Source organism: Lethenteron reissneri, unplaced genomic scaffold (assembly GCF_015708825.2).
Source record: "Lethenteron reissneri isolate LAM-NWPU_2019-01 unplaced genomic scaffold, ASM1570882v1 scaffold_1507, whole genome shotgun sequence".
NCBI classification, from domain to species: Eukaryota; Metazoa; Chordata; class Hyperoartia; order Petromyzontiformes; family Petromyzontidae; genus Lethenteron; species Lethenteron reissneri.
This window is the reverse complement of record NW_026891231.1, coordinates 80,438-95,520: the sequence shown is the minus strand read 5'-3', so window position 1 is coordinate 95,520 and position 15,083 is coordinate 80,438. Positions and strand designations below refer to the sequence as shown.

The 15,083-nt window shown below is 51.3% G+C and overlaps 1 protein-coding gene across 1 annotated transcript; it reads right to left on the bottom strand.

Moving 5' to 3' along the window:
• Positions 1-10,091: 10,091 nt before the first annotated feature.
• On the bottom strand, positions 10,092-12,819 carry LOC133362510 (gastrula zinc finger protein XlCGF71.1-like). Its single transcript, XM_061581459.1, has 2 exons — positions 12,770-12,819; positions 10,092-10,951 (listed from the first exon to the last, which is right to left on the bottom strand). Exon 2 carries the CDS (start codon positions 10,921-10,923, stop codon positions 10,108-10,110), a length of 816 nt encoding a protein of 271 aa, XP_061437443.1. The 5' UTR covers positions 10,924-10,951; positions 12,770-12,819; the 3' UTR covers positions 10,092-10,107.
• Between the last annotated feature and the right edge of the window lie 2,264 nt (positions 12,820-15,083).

Genomic DNA, 15,083 nt, shown 5'->3' with positions numbered 1-15,083 from the left:
ACGATCAGTTGATATTGAACGCACCACCTCGAAATGGCAACCCTTTTTGAAACGCAAAGACAGTTTTTCTTTTAAAGTCTTATTCGTGTGCGTGCTGTGTGTGCGTTGTCCCCTCGTAATATTAATTGTGTCGTTAGCTTGTGTGGTGTGGGAGGATACGAACAGCGGCCAGAAGTTTTCTCTGGGTTGGGCGTGGCCGCCGCTCTGCTCCTGCTGCTCCCTCGCTCGGCGTGTCGCTCGGCTTTTGCTCTCTCTCTCTCTCTCCACTGCTGGATTGAGCGGCGTTGGCACGATGTTCCTTGAAGAAACTTGCTTGCTTGGCGCTTGATGGTTCCGGGGGCTTGGTGCTGCTCGTGCGCTCTCTCTCTCTCCACTGCTCGATGACGAGTTGGCACGATGCTGTCCTTGAAGATGCTCGGTCGCTCGTGTCGCTCGGTGTCGCTCGGTGTCGCTCGGTGGCGCACGGTGGCGCCCGGTGGCGCACGGTGGCGCAGGGTGGCGCACGGTGGCGCAAGGTGGCGCACGGTGGCGCAAGGTGGCGCACGGTGGCGCACGGTGGCGCAAGGTGGTGCACGGTGGCGCACGGTGGCGCAAGGTGGCGCACGGTGGCGCAAGGTGGCGCACGCGCTTTCTTGGTGGCAGCCCCCGGCTTCTCCACTGCTCGATTGATTGTTGAGTCGGCACGATGCTCGCCGTCGCTCTGGACGTCTTGTGTGTTCACACTGGTCGTTGGTCGGTGTGCCCTCAGGCACACGGCGCATTCGATGGCGCTGTCCTCTCCCTCGCAGCCGTTTGACCAGGCTTCCTCCACTGCTTCGCGCTCTCTGCTTTGCTCGCTTGGTCGACGCTTGGCGATCTCCGCCCTTTTACAGGTTGATTGCTTGTCGTCACTCGTCACTCTCTCTCTGCTCCGTGCTTCCCCTTGTTCGTGCGGCTGCCAGCTTTACTCGCACTTAACTTCGTTCTGCGAGAAGCGACACCTGCTATCAGCATCGGTGTTTCGTTTCCTCACGACGCTCCGCCAGCCGGAGCACGGCTGAAACCCAGCCCCGACCCAGGTTGAACTCAGACTTCTGCGACTCGAACGACCCCTCCTCGTTCCATCTCTCCTCGAGGCACGATTTGCCCCAGCTCTCTTGCGAGCCCCGTCGCAACGCTGCGTCGCAAGCCAAGTTGCGAGACTAGACGCGACTCGAACAGACTGCTCTCAGACTGTCACTTTAACGATGTCTCGTCGTTCCATCTCTCCTCGAGGCACGATCTGCCCCAACTCTCTTGCGAGCCCCGTCGCAACGCTGCGTCGCACGCCGAGTTGCGAGACTGAGCACGACTCAACCCAGACTGCTCGTTCGCTGTGTGCCTGTCTAACTTAAAACGTGACTCCCTTCTCTCTGCATTCCTTGCGAGCGGGCAACAAAAAAACACAAACATAGCGAGAAGAAGCAGACACCGGCGCGATCCCTCCTCGCGACCTTTTCCTAACCCTCCAAGCATTCCTGGGCCATCTGTTTGTGCTGCGGGGAGACAAAGACGGCCGTGCTTAACTCCAACGTGGGCGCCCTCTCCCCTCTCCGCGTCTCTTGCGAGGGAAAATAAACAACAAAAAAACCAGATGTTCTCGAATGTCAGCACAAACCCCCCCCTTTGTGACCTTTTTGCTCCCTCCTTGCTTACCCTGGGTGGGTCATTCTGAGGTCAGACCCCGCTGGAAGACAAAGGTGGTCGAGGAGATGTTTGCAATACATTTATGTGGTCCTGTGTGTTACATTTATTCTTGAATTATATTTTATGAGTTCCTTCGGTCTTAGTATCGTGGTTATCATTCGTCTATGTTTAATGAATATTCGTAATGCTCCTCGTCACATTATTATTTTGGCTTCGCCAAGTTTAGTTCTCCAGAGATTGGTGTTTTATTCTGAGTTAATTGTTTTTATGTCCTGAGGTTAAGTGCACATACTTAAGCTTTCTGGAATTCGTACTCTTTAGTTTTTCGGAAGGTTGTGTAGATAGGAAACATATACTTCTAAATAATATGTATGCGGTGAATATAAGGGAATTACTAATAATAATATTATTGTTTGTTGGTTAATTATCTATGTTAATTTTCTACTTTTCGGTAAGGAAAACGTTAAGAAAACGCGAGTTTCAACCGTTATTTACTCTGCACCTTATCTGTACATCTCCAGATGTCTTGGGAGGTTTAGTCCATACATCTTTTTGTCCGTCTGGATGTCTATGACCTCTTCGTGACCGAATTCCTATCATTTCAACCGCCCTCCATGTCTCATGGACTCCCGGTGTGCCCGTGAGGAGAAGTGAGCCGTCCTCATTATTAAAAAAAAATATATATAGATATAATAAAAACAAAATAAAAATTTTCTTAATTATTCTTAATATTAATAACGGAAAACAGGGCATAGATCCAACAGGGGGGTCATTGTTGTTGTTGTGCCGCATATCTCTGATGTGTTGTTGATGTTGTTGATGTTGTTGTTGATGTTGTTGTTGTAATGCTGCGCGCACAAAAGATCCCCCGTGTAGCCTTAACAGACCATAGGGGCAAGTGCTGTTAGCGAGCACCTATGAAGGCCGGAACGGCACACGAGGGGGTGGGTGGCCAGCACCACGCCCGACCGCCTTTGTCTCCCTAGTGGCAATGTTTACACACCGCACCAGGTACTCATTTGAGGCTGAGTCGACCTAGGGGAAGCCCGGGACCGGTTCAGATAATCGTCACTGGTGTTGGCCGTTAGCGGGAATCGAACCCGTGTCGCCGGGTTCATAGCGCAGCGTAGCGCTAACACTATCGCACGCACACTCACGTACGCACGCACACGCACACTCACGCACACTCACTCACGCACGCACACTCACGCACACACACACACGCCCACAAACACACGCCCACTCACGCACGCACACGCACATTCACGCACACTCACGCACGCACACTCAAGCACACACACACACGCACACTCACGCACACACGTACACACACGCACACTCACGCACGCACACACACACATACACACACGCACACTCACGCACACACGTACACACACGCACACTCACGCACACGCACACACACATACACACACGCACACTCACGCACACACGTACACACGCACACTCACGCACGCACACACACACATACACACACGCACACTCACGCACACACGCCCACACACACACACACTCACGCACACGCACACACGTACACACACACGCACATACACGCACGCACGCACGCACACGCACACACATGCACACACAAGCCCACACACACACGCACACTCACACACACGCACCCACACACACGCACACACATGCACACGCACACACACGCACACACACGCACTCAGGTGTGAGCACACCTGTAGTGTCACGTGACCTGTAATGCCCGGTTGCTTGTCACATTCCTTCTTGAGTACTTTTGCACGCGGAGAAAGCCAATGCGTTCAACTGGACACACGCGTGGAGATGGGTCACGTGTAGAGAGTGGGGAGTGAACCCTGTTGCTTGAGCGACTCGTAAAGCCGCCTCCGCAACTTCCCTAATTAAATAATTAAATCCACGAGGCGCTACTCACGGAGGGGGGAGGGGGGGTAATGCCACGAATACGATCTGACATTTTAGTTGCTGCAGGAAATTAAATCGGCTATTTTACGCGTCCAAATGCAAAGACTCGTTTGAGGAAGAGAACGTCGAGTGCCACGTGGCACGAGTCGGCGTTCTCTCGCATGCGATCAAGCCTCTTGCATTCGTTATGGAAATGTCAGGAGTGACCTTTCGCCAGTGTGGCTAATTAAACACACAACGGCAGGACTGGACTCGATTAACGATTGGTTTCAAGGGCAGATTGAAAGTGAGAGCACTTTTATAAAGCAAACGCATTCCCAGCCCCCTGAACAAAAGAAACTGGTACGATCCACTCTGCAATCTAAACGTGTGCGTCTCTGACTGCTGCAATGTCTATAAACTCAAACATCTGTTTTAGTTCACAAAGCATGGCCCACTGAGCGATGTAGCGCTCTTGCAGAAGCGACCTGGCTTTCACGAATGATAGCCACATTGAAATGGATGATGACGTGGACACTTAAAGCAGCCAAACGCTCTGAACGCGTGATGTTGATTCTAAATGTGGAGGAGGAAAACCGGAGGACCCGGAGACAAATCCACGGGGAGAATATCATGCAGGAGATGGTGGGTGGTGAAGGGTGATGTTTGCCATGGGTATTGTGCACGATCCATCCTGGGTTTAACCTGCAGGCTGGATTGTGTGAGGAGCTCACAAATCCTTGAAAGATCTGGGCAAAGTCCCTTTGGTGAGCTCCTCCGGCAGGCAAGGCTGCGTTGGCTGGGTCATGTAGCCCGCATGCCCAGCCACCACATGCCTAAACAGCTTTTGTTCGGCCGGATCAAGGGTGCTAAACGGGCGCGGCATGGGCTAGAGAAGAGATGGAGTGATGTGGTACAGGAGGACGTGGAGCTGAGTGGACTTGCCGATGACTGGTACCAGCGGTGTCAAGATCGGCCTCAGTGGAGGAGGCTCGTGAAGGACGCTACTGGGCAGTTGGAGGCAGTCGCCCTCCAACAACAACGGAGGGCGGAGGAGCGACGCTCATAACAACGAGCGGAGCGCCGGGTGGCTAAAGCACAGCAAGTTGGTACAGTAGGGGGCACAGGTGGTGCATCAGCCAGTCATCTCGGTCATCTCAGTCAGTCGACCCGTGGCATCTGCTGGGTCTGCCCCGTGATCTCCTGCCAGCGGGCGTTCGACACTTCACGTGGCCTCAAGGTGCACATGGCCTGGTACAAGCGTCGTGGTGACGTCACCGCCACTTAGTGGCGAATGGCGGTTGTTGTTGTTGTTGTGTGCCTGTGTGTGTGTGTGCCCGTGTGTGTGTGTGCGTGCAGGCGCTCCGGGAATGAGGGATAACGGGCGCGGGCTACACTTCATCCCGCGTCCCCTCCGCCTCCCCCCACCCACCCACCACCCCAGAATCCCACCAGCCACCTCGCCACATTCCACAGTTCCGAGCTCCACGTCACCCCACACACACTCACTCATAGGGACACAGAGGCAAAGTTTCCCCGTGTAGGCTTCGACAGGCTGTAGGGGCAAGTTGCTGTTAAGCCTGCAAGCTGCTGACCGATGTTGACACACCGCACCAGGTTCTCGTTTGAGGCTGGCTCGAAACGCTCGAAACGCGTGCGTCTCTATAAACTACACACAGAGGTAAATACGCACGCAAACCTGCGTTCTGATATGCACATAAATGCGCGTACGTGTACGTATGCATATTTATAGACGCACACGTACGTGGCACATACACAAGTACATCCACGCATACATTTGTGTCCGCGCATACGTACACACGTACGTGCGAACGTACGAGCGCACATGCGTAAACGCAGGTACACGGGCATACAAAGCGCCCCGTAAAGGCTTAACGGGCTGTAGGGGCAAGTGCTGTTAGCGAGTAGCACCTATGAAGGCCGGCACTGTGGCACACGAGGGGGGCGAGTGGCCAACATCACGACCAGCCACCTGTCTCCTCAGTGGCGATGTTTACACATCGCACCAAGTACTCATTTGAGTCTGAGTCGACCTAGGGGAGGCCCAGGACCGTTTCAGATAATCGTCACCGGTGTTTGTCCGTGAGAGGGAATCGAACCCGGGTCGCCGGGTTCGTAGCACAACGCGCTAACCGCTGCACCACCGCTCCCCGTCACGACACACAGACGGGTACACGAACAGCCTCGCACACGGCCGCACGTCGCGCTCCTGAGCGCCACCATCCCAGAGACGCGCACGCGTTCAACATTCCGGCCGTCCTGACGTGGGCGTCCCCTAGGTCCACTCGGCCTAAACTGATGACTCTAGCACGGTGAGTGCGTGCGTGCGTGCGTCACAATCGTGCGACTATACACGTGCCACGACACTGACTCGCATCCCTCCGTGGAGTGCGATGCTCCGGCCTTAATAGGAGCTCGCAGACACCCACTGCCCCCCCACCCTCCCCCCGCCCCCTCCCCCCGCCACTGTCATCCTTGACAATGATGACACCACCCCCTCCCCCTCCCTTCAAACGAAAAAAAAATCGACAACACTGCCATGAAGATGAAAACAACATACGAGACGACGACGTTTCGTGCAATGACCCCTGTTAGTGATTCTGATTATCGATGAGAGTGTGTTTAAAAAATCGATGATTTTAACATCGTTGCATATACAGAGACCTGTCATGGCTGCTGGATAATCCTGATTCATACAACACGAATGTCGAATCGAAAAGCATCGATTATGTGCACGTTTGTACTTCAATTATCACTAGCTTGATAATCGATAATAATCGATTATCGGTTAGTCCTTTCGTTTAACTTCTAATGGAATATGGAATCCCCCCCCCCTTCACTCTTCGCCTGGATAACCAGGCAGGAGATATTTTCCGGAGCCCTGGCCCCCAAAACTCCGGCTCGCAATTAAACTCGGGTTGAAATCCTTAATTGTACGAGACAACGCGTCGTCTCGTTTATTAATAAGTATAACCCATAAAAACAAAGTTATTCACTCTAAATCCTTTATATGCGTGGCGGCTAGAGTCCTCTCGTCCTCTGGCTTGAGATGGCTGCCACCTATGGGTCAGATGATTGTCTGCAGTATTAAACAATTGGTAATTAAATATTTAATTTGTTTTCCCTAAACAGTGTAAAATTTTGGAAAAAAAATTTCACGAACATTAATTGTCACGCACAACGAGTCTGTGTGCAAAATGTCAGCTCGATTGGATCACGGGAAGTGGGTTAAAAAACGACCGAAAGATTTGTACGGTCGTAAGCAAGCAAGCACGCACGCAAGCAAGCATGCGAACTTAATATAAAGGATTTAAAAAGACACATCGATATCCGTCAAGCAATACCGCACCGTACTGAAGGGCGCTGCACAAGAAGATCGAACTTTAATTCGCCTCCGCAAAGAGCCATAAACACAACACGATGACTTCGCGCGAAACAAGCAGAATGATCCGGCGTGAACATTGAGAGATAAACCAGCCCTCACAAGTTGTCGTTCCCACCCCCTCCCCCATCTTTGCCGTCTTGACGAGGAGGAGGCGTGGGATGATGGTTTGCGTGGCCGGCTGTGTGGACTCAGATACTGCGACCCCCCCCCCCCCTTTCTATTTCTCACCCAGCCCCCCCCCCACTATGAGTAGTGTACTCCGGCATGCCCCCCACGGCTCCCTTGATGACGGCGCTGCTAATAGATGTGTGGGCGTGCGTGGGAGAGACGGCCTCCACGAGGAGCGGTGGTGCAGCGGTTAGCGCGCCGCGCTATAAGACCCGGCGACCCGAGTTCGATTCCCGCTCACGGTGGCGATGATTTGAACCGGTACTAGGTCGACTCAGCCTCAAATGAGTACCTGGTGCGCTGTGTAAACACCGTCACTGGGGAGACAAAGGTGGTCGCGCGCGCTTGCTGGCTACCCCCCCACCCACCCCTCGTGTGCCGTGTCGGCCTTCATAGGTGCTCGCTAACAGCACTTGCCCCTACAGTCTGTGCAGGCTATACAGGGGATATTTTGTCTTTGTGTGAGGGGTGCTCGCTAGTAGCACTTGCCCCAACATTGTGTTCAGGCTACACGGGGGATCTTTGTCTGTGTGTTGGGAGCAAGTTTGAGTGGCGTGTAGTCGTGGGAGTTGAACGGGCACCTGCTGCTACTGACAGTCGTTGACTCCGGTAGGACAGACGCTGATAGACACACAGACAGACAGGCGGACAGACACAGACAAGAGCAACACAGAGACAGGTACAGAGACGACGTGGACAGAGAGACACAGGCAGAGAGACACACACAGAGGCGAACAGAGACACAGACAGACAGAGACGTGGAATCGAACACACTCAACTCGCTCCATTGACAGAGATTCATCGATCTTTGCACATCCCCGCAAGTCGTTCTAGTTTCTATTTCACTGCGTGTGGTGTGTAGTGTAAGCAATGTGGAACATCGATGTACACAGATATGAACAAGATCAGCAGACAAGACGTCTTTCATTTATTGGTCTCTCCACGAAACAAAGGAACGTTTCACACAAAATATAAATCCCACGGCCTTGTGCGAGTCCATGACTAGTGCAGCAGTGACTCAGTGCGAGGCAGCTGTGGACCGGTTCTTGTGCACGATGTCTCAACAGCAGTCAGGGCTCGCTTCTACCCACGGTTGTCAACATACAGACGTTAATCAGCAAGGAACATTTCTCGTCCTAGTTCACCAACATAAGACGTCATACAAAATCCTAATTAGCGTTGGGTAGAATGTATCTACTCAATGTGCTCTGCCTTGTAACTGCATACAAAATTGTAAAAAAAATGCATTTTAAATGTGCTCTTAAAATTACCTCTTTGCTATGAAAGAATTCAGACTTTATATATTTCATTTATCGATCTCTCCACGAAACAAAGGAATGTTTTAAACTATAACCATCACGGCCTTCTGGGAGTGCATTATTGATTCAGTGCAAGCCCCCTATGGACCCTTATTGGTGGACAGCATCTCAACAGCAGCCGGGCTTGCTTCAACCCACGGTTATGAACCTCCAGATGTGAATTAAACAAGGAACATTTCTCGTCCTAGTTTGACAAAGTCTGTCAACACGTAATACAAAATTATAATTCGTGTTGTAGAGAATGTATCTCCTCTACGTGTAACGTTTAAGCGGTATGCCTTGTAACTGACGGATGATCCGAGCGTGCTCCCTATTTCATGCTCCCTACTCCAGAGGCAGATACTTCCTTCAAACACAAAAGTACCCTTTGACCTGTATCACAAGAATAACGGGTCTCACCTGAGTTATCTCTACAGGCTACTTACAAACACAAACACACACTTTGCCCCAACATCACTTATTCGATGTTTGACCCTCAGACAAAATGTTCAATGTACGCGCACAATCAGACAAGTATTCATTCTAAACTACTGACAGGCATATTGACAAAATTGAATTACTGCAGTGAAACTTACTGCATCGGTAAAGTCACGGAGAAAGAAATTAAATAATAGAATACGACGTTTCGATTGGAACACAAGCAACCATCATCAGGTGCAACAAGTGAATGAGAAAACAAACATAGTGAACTTAGAAATATAATGCAACACAACACAGAGTCAGCCAACACAACAGTCAACACCCTACCTGGTTGATTACGTTCTTCCAAAATTGAACAATTTAGTTTAGATAACATCTTATTAACAAGGAGCTATTTAAAGAATGCACCCTCTACTGAACAGTGGATGTGAAACATACAATTGTGTCATTCAAAACGAGTAGGCTATTGCATGTTGGCGTCTGGGTCAAAATGTAGCAAATTCTAAACATTACCTACTAACGACACAGCTGAGATGCCACATCAACCATCGCCCCCCACCGACAGGCTCTTGTCCACACGCAGGCCGGTGCAGGGCCACCACCGTGTGCCACACAGGGGCAGCTGCCACTTGGGGTGCTCTTAGAGTGTTTGAGACGAGGTACGATACAAAACTCAGCAAACGCCATGTAACATCAATTATTATGAGAACATCGTGAATGCTTGGGGGCTTGTTGGCTCTCGCGCCTGGTCAGAGATCTACCAACACACAGGTCCACAAAGACTGGCCACTCGCTCTTACCCTGCAGGTTGCACCTAGGAATTGAGTGTTCAACTTCACATTCTTGTCATTCAAAGCCTGTGACAAGGGTGCATCTATTGGAGCGGCATCGTCACTGGTTTAAACATCTACCGGGTCTCCATTTGACTTTGTATTGTCTCGGAGGAAGTCCACCCACACCTCCACTTCCACAAACTGCTGGGAGTTGCCTCGCTCTGCCTCACAGTCAGAATTCTCCTCCTGCTTCACGTTGCCTCCATCCATGTGAAGGTCACATTTGGGAGTTGAATCTTCATCTTCACATTTTACCTTCACTTCTTCGCTCTTCACCATCACTTCTTCACATTTCACCTTCACCTCTTCACATTTCACCTCGATACCTTTCAAAGTGTCCAAGCTGGGATTGTCGTCCGGTTCTTGTTTCATGAGGGATGGCCTCATTGCAGCACTTTGACTTTCACAAGCTGATTTCACTCCACTCCTGGTGGATCTTGTGTGTTCTCTGGTGTTTTTGAAGATGTGCTGACTGTGCAAACGTTATCCCGCACACACTGCACTTAAAGGGTTTCTCTCCCGTGTGTGTTCTCTGGTGTCTTTGAAGATGTGCTGACTGTGCAAACGATATCCCGCACACACTGCACTTGAAGGGTTTCTCTCCCGTGTGTGTTCTCTGGTGTGTTACAAGAGTAGATGAATGTGTAAACGCCTTCCCACACACACTGCACTTGAAGGGGTTCTCTCCCGTGTGTGTTCTTTTGTGTTTTACAAGAGTAGATGACTTTGCAAACGCTTTCCCACACACACTGCACTTGAAGGGTTTCTCTCCCGTGTGTGTTCTCTGGTGTGTTACAAGAGTAGATGAAAGTGCAAACGCCTTCCCACACACACTGCACTTGAAGGGTTTCTCTCCCGTGTGTGTTCTCTGGTGTTTTACAAGAGTAGATGAAAGTGCAAACGCCTTCCCACACACACTGCACTTGAAGGGTCTCTCTCCCGTGTGTGTTCTCTGGTGTGTTACAAGAGTAGATGACTTTGCAAACGTCTTCCCACACACACTGCACTTGAAGGGTTTCTCTCCCGTGTGTGTTCTCTGGTGTGTTACAAGAGTAGATGACTTTGCAAACGCCTTCCCACACACACTGCACTTGAAGGGTTTCTCTCCTGTGTGAGTTCTCTGGTGCCGTGTCAAATGTCCAAGATGATCCGTGCTGTATGCACACCGGTCGCATTGATGCCTTGTCGCACCGAGCTGCGCCGAGTGCTTTTGCTCCATCAGACCAATTCTGCAGAGGAAGCGACAGCTGCAGACAGAAAAAGAATATCCACACCATCTACACGTCAGTATCGAGACAAAGATGAATGCATATACACAGTCACACGTGTCTTACACGTCTATACTTATTCATATATTTATGATGCAGTGAAAAAGTTTCCCAAATTCATCACACGGGCTGTTATGGCACACAATGAGAGGGTGAATGGTCATAAATATGCCTGGAAGCCCTCGTATCTTCTTAATGAATGTGAACCCAAAACTCCGAGCACACAATTTTGGCTGTCTGGCTACAAAAGAAATATTTATGAGAGATAAATTCGGCTGACATAGCAAAGGATGTTGGAAACAATCCTATTTGTGTTATGCAGAAATGCGTAAATTAATACTGGTAGGAACCTCCTGGTTACACCAGCCCACAGGGGATTATTGCGTCCGTCGTGAAGGTAGGGGCTGGGTGGAGAGGGGCTGGGTGGGGCTGGGTGGTGGGTGGGAGGGGTGGGGCTGGGTGGGGAGGGGCTAGGTGGCACATAGCACACACGTGCAGCAGCTGACGTCAGATCTGACCATCCCATCTTTCAAGGACATCTGAGCCTGGCTTCACACCTCTAAGTTGCCACTGAACAACACATTCCTGCTGCTGCGAAGGGAGCTGCTAGGAACATGTTGGGTTGCTCGGTCAATGGCCTGCAGGGTCAACGGCGGCGTGGTGTATTCCGCAAATATGCCCGACTGTGAGGGCGGGCACAAGCCGTCGTGAGAAGGTTAAACGTTGAGTTTAATAAGGGCACCACGGGGTGACCAGCCCCTCCCAACCCAGCCCAACCCCTCCCACCCACCACCCAGCCCCTCTCCACCCTCCCCACCCAGCCCCTCCCCACCCAGCCCCACCCCACCCAGCCCCACCCTCCCCACCCAGCCCCTCCCCACCCAGCCCCACCCCTCCCACCCCCCACCCAGCCCCACCCTCCCCTCCCCACCCAGCCCCACCCTCCCCACCCAGCCCCTCCCCACCCTCCCCTCTCCACCCAGCCCCTCCCCACCCCTCCCACCCAGCCCCACCCCTCCCACCCCCCACCCAGCCCCACCCAGCCCCTCCCACCCCCCACCCAGCCCCACCCTCCCCACCCAGCCCCTCCCCACCCTCCCCTCTCCACCCAGCCCCTCCCCACCCCTCCCACCCAGCCCCTCCCCACCCAGCCCCCACCCAGCCCCACCCAGCCCCTCCCACCCCCCACCCAGCCCCACCCTCCCCACCCAGCCCCTCTCCACCCAGCCCCTCCCCACCCCTCCCACCCAGCCCTATCCCTCCCCCACCCAGCCCCATCCTCCCCACCCAGCCCCTCCTCACCCTCCCTTCTCCACCCAGCCCCACCCCTCCCATTTCTGGAAGCACGACGGACGGACACAACAATCCCCTGTGGGCTGGTGGAACCAGGCGGTTCCTACCAGTGACATTAACGCTGCGTCACTCCACCAAGTAAAGAATGGAGGATCAATCAACACAGCCGAGGGTCAAGCGGACTTGGCCTGGTAAAAAAAACGAAAAAAAAAACTGCGTTAATATCTACAATAAACCAAAGTGACAAAGTAGCGAGCCGCGTGAAGACAAATTAAACTTTAGCGAGAGAATTGAAGCAAACGCAATCAGGCGAGGGCAGGAGGCAAGGCCTCGCGTGTCTAGGCCCCGCGTAGTCAAGCTCCAAGCTGGACATGGATTCACAAGCTGCTGCTGCTCTAGTGACGTCCCTACGAGAGAGAGAGCGAGGCTCTACCTTGGTAAACAACAACAACAACCACAACCACCACAACAACAACAACCATCACAACGATGAGAAATTCTCACCTCGGATTTCACTGCACGCGCAGAGTGACAGTTTCCTGTTACCCCGTGACGTCACGCGGTAGTAGGTGACATGACGTCACTGTCGGGTTACAAGCCACGCTCCTCCCACAAGGAGCGAACCCCCGAACTGAATAAATTATGTTAATGAGGCGGCCCATACGTCTAGAGATGGGGGCGTGGCTACTGAACCCGTCGCAACAGGCGGGTGGCGGTTGGAGTTGGCGGTTTGGTGACGTCACCGAAGACCAATCAGGGAGCTCGCCTGGCTGTGACGGGGGTGGGCAGGGGGGGTTTGTGGGGGGGGGGCATGGAGGGTGGGGGGTGGAGGGGAGGGGCCAGGTGAGCGGTGGGGGGTGGAGGGGAGGGGCCAGGTGAGCGGTGGAGGGTGGAGGGGAGGGGCCAGGTGAGCGGTGGGGGGTGGAAGGGAGGGGCCAGGTGAGCGGTGGGGGGTGGAGGGGAGGGGCCAGGTGAGCGGTGGGGGGTGGAAGGGAGGGGCCAGGTGAGCGGTGGGGGGTGGAGGGGAGGGGCCAGGTGAGCGGTGGGGGGTGGGGGGGAGGGGCCAGGTGAGCGGTGGGGGGTGGGGGGGTTAAAATGCGTCAACCCCGATAGTGAAAGTTGGTGGTGATCACCTGCCTAGCGAACAATTCTCCTGCAGTGTTGTAGTGAAGTATATTTGGAGTTTGCGTGTCTCTCTCTCATCATCATCATCACGGTGGATAGGAGATGTTGACTACCTCGCCTGGTACACAGGAGGTCGTGGGTTCGATCCCGACCCTGACGCCTGCTGCTGCTCTATATTTGGAGTTTGTATCAAAAATCGAGGGTGACAAGAGGTCAAGCTGGTTCACCAATGTGAACATGTCACCAACAATAACGCTGGGGCGTTACATTTATAATTTTATTTTAAAAAAATATTCCCCGTGGAGGATGTGGGCATCGATCCGGCTACCTTAACGGAGTGCTCAGTATAATGAGCAGCGTGCTCACGCTACCAACTACGCTGATCACTCCGTAGCCTCGCGAGGGTCCTAGTGAGGTTGGTAGCGTGCAAGTTGTGTGTGTTAGCGAGCTCTGTGCTGAATAAATGTCAAAAATAATATTCGCCTGTGCAGGATGCGGGCATCGAACCCGCCACATCTCTCAAGGTCCCCTCGAAGGATGTGAGAGTCACGTGGGGTCTGTGGTGTAATGGTTAACGCGGCTGCCTGCGGATAAGAAGGTTGTAGGTTCGAATCCTGCCAGGCTCGATATGGATATTTTTTATAAATATTTTTTTATTTCTCGTCACATCTCTAAAGTCTTAAAGGGGCTTTAAAACAGCAAAATTGAGGGCGACGAGACGTCAAGCTGGTTCACCAATGTGAACATGTCACCAACAATAACGCTGGGGCGTTCCATTTATAATTTGATTTAAAAAAATATAATCCTCGTGGAGGATGCTGGCATCGATCCAGCTACCTAAACAGAGGTCAGTGCGCTTAGTGGCGAGCTCACGCTACCAACTGCACCGTTCACTCCGTAGCATCGTGAGGGTCCCAGTGTTGTTGGTATCGTGCAAGCTGTGTGTCATCTTGTTGGTTCTTTCGGTAAAGTCACGTAGAATGGAAATAATAAAATAATAAAAATAAAACATAAAATAATGATTTTAGTATGTAGAATAAAATTTTTGTTTTATTAAGTTTTATAATAAAAATAAAATATTAAATATTTATTTTAATTCTTTTAAAAATAATTATTTTATTATACATATTAAAATAATTATTTTATTATGTTTTATAATAAAAATAAAACTTAATAAAATATATCTTTTATTATACATAATGAAATAATTATTTTATTACGTATAATAATTATTTTATTATGTATAATAAAATAATTATTATATTATACATAATAATTTATTATGTATAATAAAATAATTATTTTATTATTTTTACTTTTTTTATTGGCTCAGAAGGTAGCGCGCTCGAGAAAAGAGAAGTGAACACATCTCAAATGCACGTCCAGTACAAGGATATTCGGTGTGAAATGTCTTACTGACAACACAGAGCTCGCTAACACACACAACTTGCACGCTACCAACTTCACTAGGACCCTCTCGATGCTACGGAGTGATCAGCGTAGTTGGTAGCGAGAGCACGCTGCTCATTATACTGAGCACTCCGTTAAGGTCGCCGGATCGATTCCCGCATCCTCCACGGAGAATAGAATTTTTTAAAAGCAAATTTTAACTGTCGCGCCCCAGCGTTATTGTTGGTGACATGTTCACATTGGTGACCCATCTTGACGTCTCGTCGCCCTCGATTTATGATGA